Genomic DNA, 10,015 nt, shown 5'->3' on the forward strand with positions numbered 1-10,015 from the left:
TTTGCATATGTGCCTCCCACTTGTTAAGGGTCCAGAGTAATTGGACAGAATAATAATTATGAATCAAACATTGTTTCCATGGTCTTCTGGTGTTGCTGAGCTCAATGGTGTGTTCCTTCTTTTTAATAATGTTCCACACAGTTGTTTTGGCCTCGCCTAATGCTTTTGCCATCTCTCTGATGGTTTTTTTTTTCAGCCTAATGATGGCTTGCTTGACTGATAGTGACAGCTCTTTGGATCTCATCTTGAGAGTTGACAGTAACAGATTCTAAATGCGAATAGCACACTTGAAAGTAACTTTGGACCTTTTATCTGCTCATTGTAGTTGGGATAATGAGGGAATAACACACCTGGCCATAGAACAGCTGAGAAGCGAATTGTCCAATTATTTTTGGACCCTTAACAAATGGGAGGCACATATGCAAATTGTTGTAATTCCTACACTGTACACCTGACTGTAAATACCCTCAAATTAAAGATGACAGTCTGCAGTTAAAGCACATCTTGTTAGTTTCATTTCAAAGCCATTGTGTTGGTGTATAGAGCCAAATATGTTAGAATTGTATCGATGTCCAAATATTTATTGACCTAACTATATACATGTATGTGTATGTATATGCACATAAAATGAAAAAAATGTTTTTATACAATACCATTACTATACCATACTTATACCATACTACATTAAATGTGTTTATAAATATAAATTGATCTGTTGAATGCAGTTGTTTTGAGTTAGAATGCCAAATGTTCTCACCCTTTTTTAATTTTACATTGAAGTGTGCATAAAATATATTTGCATATTCAAATACAAAAAATAAAAAATAAAACTAATCTAGAAAAAAATAAATAAATCAATAACCTCGAAAAAAAAAAAAAAAAAAAAAAAACATACAATGGTTAACAGCCCAAAAATGTATTCTAACCTTCTGTAAAAATAAATATTCTCCCTTTTTCCAACTGTGACTCAAGTGAACTCACAAAGACACTCCATTATAGAATGAGTACGATACCATTTACAGAATGACAAAATTCCATTTTCTTAAAAATGGGATCTAAACATTACTAAACAGAGTCAGTGTTTTAGTAGTTTCCTAAAGTAGTGTGCACCAACAGCTATAAACATTGGGTGCGTGGTGCATGGGACATTGCGATTTTCTATTTTGTTAATTATGTTTCTGTGATCTCTTTGTGTGCCCTCAGGCATCACAGTAGGAGAAAGATCTTAGAGCTCAGCCCAGCATTAAACCCAAATGAAGATGTTTTTAAGGAATTTGGCTGTTTATATTTATCCAGTTTGGTCATTTTCCCCATAAGACCTCAGCCTGCTGAACTGTGCTTGAAAAACAGCAATACAATCTCCTGCGGTATATACAATCTGAAGGAGCTATTGGTTAAAAACTTGCTTTTATATGTGCCAGTTTTTTAAACATTAAACGTCTTGCAGAATATAACATGTCTTTGTTCACGAGTGGTTGTGTAACAGATATAATCCAATGAGAGTTTGACTGCTTGTGGACTTTGTCCAAAATGTTCTGCAGCTCAAATTGCAGTGGTGTGGGCTGTTCTAGTTGTAAAAAAGAAACGTTAACACTCAATGAGCTGTTTTTTACTTTCACATTCAGCAGACTATTCTCTAAGAAGGACACTCTCTTCTGATTTTTTTCACTTTGCTTTTTTGCTGCCAAAGGTAAGAACATTTTGTAAAAAAGATGCAGAATGAAAAGCATTCAGATCAAGAACTTTTTGCAAGCATGCAGATGTAATTTGATTTCAAATTTAGATTGGTGTGCAGAAAAACAGTAAAACATGCCTTTCCTGCATGCAGTGCTGTTTGCAAGTATTATTTTTGTATTCCAATAGTGTATCTAATGTTTTCCACAGATTATAATGTGAGGTATTTAAATGCATTAATCATTTACCAAAGTGTAAGAATTACCCTCTAACTAAAATAATTTGAGATATTTGTATAAGGTATTTATGTTTGAGGACTTTATTTGACAGTAGAGCATTGCATGTTGTTGAACCATTTGGAGAGAGAATTAATTGCATACAGATTCATAAAAATATGCATTTAAATAACACTGTCAAATCCAGCATTTTTTACTTTTTACACAATTTCGGGTAACACATTACAATAAGATTGCATTAGTTAATGTTAGCTAATGCATTTACTAACATGAACAAAGAACAATACATTTATTACAGTATTTGCTCATATTAACGTTAGTTAATGAAAATACAGTTGTTCATTGTTATTTCATGTTCACTCACAGTGCTTTAATGTTAACAAGCATGAGTTTGGTTGTTAAGAACGCTTTAGTAAATGTTACATTTTAATTATTAGTACATGTAAAACAAAAATGCCTCACACTTTACAATGAAGCCTCAATGTAAATGAGATGCAATTTTGTTTCTGCTGCAACATTTGACCTCTCTAAGGGGCTGTTTACACTCTTTAAAAGGGTAAACACATGCTGGTAATTTTGTAAAGTATACCTTGCATGTTTGATTTTTAAATCTTTTGATTGATTTTAAATGTATATATTTGCACATCTAATGTCAATAAGCTGATATCAAGCCACAGCTGATACATTGGCTGACCAATCCAACTGTATTTTTATTAATTTTCTTTACAAAAACATTCAATTCAATTGCAGTTTAATTGTTTTTTAAGCTGTGTATGAAAACCGTGAATATCATTTATTAAACCTTTATCTATTATCTTTCTATCTAACTATAACTGTATGATTGAAAGTCTATCTGATATGTTAGAGTTAACAATTAAATTCACAATAATAAAGAGAAAAAGAAATATAGCTGTACATCTTTCTCCATCTAGTGGACACATCAGGAACAGCATATGAACAGCACACTGTCCTTTCCACATTTTTCCTGTTTATTTCACCATTTTACAAGTCGGTTGGTCATCAATATGCATGTATTTTGATAGAACATGTTAACACAGTGTAGACGATGTGATTCGGTACATTTTGATAATGTTTTACCTGTGGACCATCCATGGATTGGATGCCAAGTGTGCAACTAAATAAATCATGTGGAAATCCTTCGTGTTCGTCTACAGGTTTAATTTCATTTAATTGATTGACATAGATACAGCTGTTAGTGTTGTATAGCACTGAACATTACATGAATATGCTAATTAGTAACAGTGATCAACTAATGGATATATCTTCATGTGCGCATCTTCATCAGTGTATTATTCACAGTGAAAAAATCTGTTTCATTTTGTTTCAGGCTTACAAGATGTCTGATCATAATTCTGAGAATGCAGACTATGATGCAATCATTCAAGAATTTAATAACTTCAATACAACCTCACTAATTCTGCCTGTCAACAAAACCATCCCAAAAGACAACCGTCAGGAGGTCGGGATGGCCTACTTTATTACATACTGTATCGTTCTCATCTTTGGCGTCACCCTCAACTTCTCCGTCATTGTCTTCGGCTGCTGCAAACACAAGAGCCTCCCGAAAGTTGCTGTTTGGATCATGGCATTGGCAGCAACACATTTAGCCTCCTGTGCATCTGTTGTGTTACAGCTCCTGTATGTTCACAACAACTTTAAATGGAATTATGGGGATGTTAGCTGCAAGCTGTCATCTTATTTCACCTACGGCAGCATGTTCTCCACTGCAAGCATGCTGAGTCTCTGGAGCATCAGTTCTATTTTTTCAAACAACACATGTTTCAAAAAGAGCAAGAACTGTAACGTCATTCTGATTTCATTCGCCTGGACTATTGCAGCAATCCTGGCAAGCCCTTCGCTGTTTTCAAGAGAGGTCAGAGAAGAACAGTGCATCGATGACTATGATTTTGAAAAAAATAAAGAAACTTCAGATGGCATCAAAAAGCTACAGACTGTAGTTGTCATGCGATTTCTCACTGGACTTTTGGGGCCAGCTTTGATAATATTTGTCAGCTGTTGTGTTGCATCAAAAACAAGGAAATGTAAATTATGCAGGAAGCAGGCAGAGATCATCTGTGCTATAAAGATCATCTACTTTGTGTGCTGGGCACCTCAAATTTTCTTAACTATGCTTCAGGCCACTGTAAGCAACAGCCTGGGCTTAGATATGCTGAATTATGGGCTTCCAGGAGTTACTATGCTTGCCATGAGCCACTGTTTTATCAGCCCACTTTTTTATCTGTTTCTGGGACGCAGCCTTAAAATGGAGTGGATGATACACGACCCATATGAGGAACATTGGCGTGGTGATGGCGAAAGTCTTCCCTTGAATAATTAGAAGTCAAATGAGGTTTGATGTTGCAAGTTTTAAAACAAGTAATGATAAATGTATAGGATATATAGTATGCAAACTGATACTGAATACATTTTACATTTATTTCAGCTAGAAAGTGAACTGTTTCTTTAAAGACTAATGCATCCTTTGCTTCAACCTCTTCATATTTACTTTTTCACGTAGCAGCTAAACACACTGCCAAAATAAGCATTGCTAATGGAAAAATATTCAGCCATTTATTTTCTGTTGTATTCTATGTATTGTTTCTCTTTGGATGTACTATTTTTGCATTGCAAGGGTGACATAATACTTTTATTAAGCACAATATATGGCTGGCAAAGTGGCTAAGAAGTTAGAATGTTTGCCTCACAGCAAGAAGGTCACTGGTGAGTCCCTGCTGGACAAGGAAGCCTTTCTGTGTGGACTTTGCATGTCCTCTCCGTGTAAAGCAGGGAATAAGTAGACGAAAAGTGAGTGAATGAGAGGTATATATGTATATATAGAGAGATGTAAATAAGATAATGAAGGACTATACATGTTTTTTTTTACTGTATGAGTTTTGTATGTTTATGTAAAAGCCTATAGGAGTAACTTCAATTTAACCGAAATAATAAGTGAAGAGTTTTAAAAAAAATTGTACAAATATGTGTACATTATTCTCTTCACATTATTCTCTTCCGTTGATTAATAAAAATGCTTGAAAGAGCTTACACTTATAAAACCAATGTTTTTAATTTCTTTTTTAAGCCTTTTAAGACTATACACATTGCAATATATTAACACAAAATACAATTAAATAAATACAACATCATAATATTATATAACAAATAAAATTATATAATGGTTTAAGATAAATATAAGATATACTAAATTTAACAGAGCAACTAGCTAAGCATCGTCATCTAAAAGATGATTAAAGGGCACCTATTGTAAAAAAAATCTACTTTTCAAGCAAGTTTGGACAGACATATGTGCATGTATGGTGTATAGACTGTCATATTGGGGTGATATAAGCACACCCAGTGCTTTTTTTTCAATTTAGCAACATAAAAAACGATGGACCAATTGGAGCGGTTTTCAAATCGACCGCTACTTGACGTAGGAGAGCGGTCCCCCCGCCCACCAATATTGATTGACAGGCACGTCATCATATCCTCAGTTTGTTAATTCACGTCCGCCATTTTCAGCGTGAGTCGAAGCGATATCACTAAAGGAACACCCTTGCTCTATTTTTAGATGCAAGGCTTATTGGGCTCAACACAAGACAATATTCTCCACATTATCGCTCTAATCGGAATTATTGGTTGTATCTTTAGGTAGGTTTGCAAACATGTGTACTTCTCATTGAGTCTACCTTATACTTCAGCCGTTTGCATTTCTCGCGATCCCAGAAGCTCCCAGTGATCTTAACTAGCATGCGTTTTAGAATTCTAAACATAGGTTTCTATCAGGGTACACTCAAGTTGACGGCTGGGCGCCGCGGACCGCTGCAGAAACCTATGTTTAGAATTCAAAAATGCGTGGCGCGACGATTCGGGACACTTCATGCTTCTGGTGCGCCACAGAGAGTGTCTGGTGTGCCGTGTCGCGGCTTCGAATGGCGCATCCGGTGCCTCAGTCAAAGTTAATTCAGTGTGCATGGTTATTAGTTTCTGTGTACAAGCTCGGCACTTGAAACTAGCACACAGTTGGCTGTAAAACTGTACAAAGACACATATGATTTTGTACTCTCTGCTTGGTCTGAGTCGTACATGTACGACTGAATGGTGATCCTCTCTCTCCTTCTCCAACTGCCTGTCAGACTCTGTTGCAAACGCAGAGCGGGTGAGCTCATGGCCCCGCCCCCTTGTTACGTTGGCGGGAAGCCGAAACTAATTTACATGTGAAGCAACACACGCATAAATCAGCGAACTGTGGACATGCCCCCAACATGACACTTATTAACACATTATAATAAAAAAATCTGAATTGTGTTTTAAACTGAACCTAAACTGGCACACTTAGAAGAACCATAATATTAATATTAAATCATAAAAAAGAGGTAAACTATGTTCCCTTTAAAGTAAATTATGCAATAAAGATTTGCCTTAGAGAACTAGTGACTGAAGTTTAAGTTTCCTTTAAAGAGTCTTCCAAGCAAAAGGAGCTGCATACACTCAAAACAAAATGATGTTGACTGTTTGTTCAAACTACTTATTTAAAATGAGGTGAAACAACACAATTTTTGAGTTTTGGGGGGGGACAACTTAATTGTTTTATGTTCAATCCACTTAAATGTGTAAAAACCAATAAGTTAACTTGAATAGTTCTTGTTGTCCCAACACAAATCATAATTTTTTTTACAGTGTATGAGTACTTTTACCACTTTTAGTTTTGACCTGAGGTACAAACAGCAAATATGTTCAGTGAAGGAAGAGTATTGACCTTATTCTTTGCGTATGAGCCATTTGAATCTTTTTAGTTAGTGAATTCCGGTCTCAATCACTTCCATTCATATTTAGATCTTTAAAACAGCTCGTTACACTGCTTGATGTTGCAAACTGATATTTTCTTATTATATTATTCTGCTTTGTCTGTATTGTCATGAATACACTTGTTTGTAAGGCGAGAAGTTTGACTGTTTTTTGCTGTTTATTATTCCTTGTCATTTCTCCCATAGGCAACTGAATTGCAAAACTGAGCGCACTTCCGCATTAAAGAATAAGGTCAATAGCCGCCTGCCTCTTTTCTTGTCAAAAACTCTTAATATGATGTGTGATGGAATGAATTTAAGAATGGCCTTGGAAATAAAAATCTGCCAGTGAATAAGCCACTGAATAGTTAGGGAGGATCATCCCACCTACATATAGAAAGAGCAGTGATGTGTGAGAACTCTACAATTTGTACTGAATCTCAAAGCCCCAGATTCCAAGGAATGTAAGCATTGGGTATATGCATTCATCCTCATAATCAAGAACCATAGATATTTACATTAGATGTCGCCTACCCTGTTGTTGTCTATTGGAAGGAATGTATCAATAGAGCCGCCATTTAAGTACAGGGTAGAAATTAGGGATGCAACGATTAGAGATTTGGGTTGTACGATTATAGTCTGATGAATAATCACGGTTATCACGATTATTATGCATTCTTTTTTATGCATCATATTAGTTAAGTATTTCCCTTTTAAATAGAACAAATGTAGTCAAAGACTGCTAAAGCTCTGTCTGAAAGGCACCACCATGCATGCAAACCATGTGCCTCCATTGGAAATAATGAACTTGTGCGCGTAAAAGATGGGATATGTGAATGGCTTCCTCAGCCAGTTGAATGACAATTATCCTGACAGCACTGTACAAATCTGACGGCGCTATTGATGCATGCTCAGGGTCCGTATGAGATATCTAGTGTATATATCTATGATTAAGAACTAACAGAAATGTAACAGAGAAGAGTTTTTTTTTTTTTAAAGTTCACAAAAATCTCCAGAAATGGTTTTATAAGCTCATTTATTACTCCTTAAAAAAGTTGTTTTCAATCACGTGGTTTTGGTGACACGCAAAATTCAGATGGAGTACAGGATGTAAAAAAATAATAATAAATGATTGAGAGACATAGAGGACAGTCCCTATTTTTGCGATTTATACCATATTTGAGAGATATAAATAGAAAATAACCACATATGTTGGGCATAATCCCTATATTTAGTTCAGTTTTCTTCTGAACTAAAATATATTGGCCTGTTATCGAGGCAGTAGATACTGTATAAGCTCTAACGTTGCATGAAAAATACTATAGTAAATACTATAGTGTTTGGAAGCATAATAGATGATTACCTGAATTAAATTGTTGAAGTAATTATATTGTTGCTGTGGTACATCACAACTGTAGTAATAAACAAATGATACAATAGGCACCATTACAATGCACCAGTTCACACTAACAATACAACATTTATTACAGTTTATCAGTTTACTATACTACAGTATTCTGTAGCATTCATTAACAAAGATTTCTACACATCATAAACTTTACTATGAGGTTCAGAAGCATGTTTATTATAAGGTACTATAGTTTTTCCACATGCAGATATCTTCCAGACATCACGAAATAACAGATGAAAGCATACAAAAGTGTAGAAACATAGTCTACATTATTAATTAATTTTTGTAAAGGAGAAAAAAAGTACCCCACAATAATAACCTGCTAGTTTTGTTGCAAGGGTTGCATTTCTTTTTTGTTTAGTAGATGAACTTACCATCAACAGACATTCACCGCTGCTATGCATATCTATGTTCATGTTACGATTGTTTATTCTGCCAAAACGTCAGTAAAGAATTGGATTATTGCAAAACAAGATGGAGATTTCATTGCAGTGATTACAGGACAGGGTAAGTTATTTATAGTCTCCTGGATTTCGTATAAGTGTGGTGGTGTTTTTATCTGATTTTTATAGAACACATGAACATATTTATACACATAGCGAGGCCTGTATATAATCTTTATTGGTGCTGCCAAACGAATTATTGTATTGAAAAATGTTTGTACACATGAATGTATTTAAAAATGTACATGCTGCCTTTTCTTCTGTTTTTCAGCCAGTTTCTTGAACTTACTCCCCTTTATGAGCAAAAACTTTTAGAAGTCTATAAAAGCTGTTTGGCATTTCTTATCCAGTGTTGCCAGATTGGGCGGTTTTGAATTTGGTTGTGTGGGTAAAAAATGGCATTGGTGGGTTGACTAAATTTAGGACGTTTTTGAAATGTTAATTTTATGTGTACTTTATTTAACAAAATATAACTTTGAACTCCTACTCCATTCTGGTGAAGGAAAGTTGTCTTAAAATCTGATTCCCCTGCACATGCACATGAATCTCACGGTGCCTGCAGTTAAACTCACAGCAGTTTATCATGACACTTTTAAAGATAATTTTTTACCGCACTTGACAGCAAGAACAAACATAGAACCGTTGTCTGGTTGACAAGGAGCACCTAATTATTTTAAAAGAATTCAAAATGCCAAACGTGATTAATTTTTTACCCCATTTCGAAAGTAAAGCATAGTCTAATAGGTAGTGTAATCTACACAACATTAAGTGCAGTGTGTGGGTGAGAGGGGGTAGTTTCAATGTGATCCGGTTCATGTTGTGATTCTGTTCTGTGACTGCTGGTGTTGGTTGCTGTATGGTTAAAATTATAACCGTTAAAGTAACTGTGATCATTTCAATGTTTAAATAAATTAAATTTATATTAAATATTAATCGAATATTTTGGGCTATTTTTTGTGCGCTTGGGCTGGACAGCTTTTGGGCTGGAAAAAATCAGCTATATCTGGCAACACTGCTGCCAATCTAGAGATGCATGATTCTGATTAAAATGAGAATCGCAATTTTTTTTTTGCTTAAAATAAAGATCACAATTTTCTCACGATTCTGTAGATAAATAAAGGTTAATGAGTCGGCAATTATTGTTTTTTTTCTCAAACATTTGGTAAAACAATAATATTATGTATAGGTCAACTGATTTCTATAAATAGTTCTATTCTACTTCTAATAATTCTGATGTTGAATTATGTTTGAGATATAGGCCTATGCTTGCATTCTGTCATTGACAACATTATTAGACCATTTTATTCACTGGTAAAATCAACATTATATAGGTTAAAGTAGTTATACTGACACTGTAAACATTTATTTTCATGCACAACTGTGTGTTCGCTATGAAAGAAAATAACATATTAAATGCTTGCCGTAACCATTACTCTAAAATGC

General features: G+C 34.8%; 1 protein-coding gene across 1 annotated transcript; it reads left to right on the top strand.

The window, feature by feature from the left end:
* Positions 1-1,571: 1,571 nt before the first annotated feature.
* On the top strand, positions 1,572-4,987 carry LOC130228446 (chemerin-like receptor 1). Its single transcript, XM_056456872.1, has 2 exons — positions 1,572-1,690; positions 3,259-4,987. The coding sequence occupies exons 1-2, from the start codon at positions 1,598-1,600 to the stop codon at positions 4,267-4,269; spliced, it is 1,104 nt and encodes a 367-aa protein (XP_056312847.1). The 5' UTR covers positions 1,572-1,597; the 3' UTR covers positions 4,270-4,987.
* Positions 4,988-10,015: the final 5,028 nt, after the last annotated feature.

Source organism: Danio aesculapii, chromosome 5 (assembly GCF_903798145.1).
Source record: "Danio aesculapii chromosome 5, fDanAes4.1, whole genome shotgun sequence".
In the NCBI taxonomy this organism is placed as follows: Eukaryota; Metazoa; Chordata; class Actinopteri; order Cypriniformes; family Danionidae; genus Danio; species Danio aesculapii.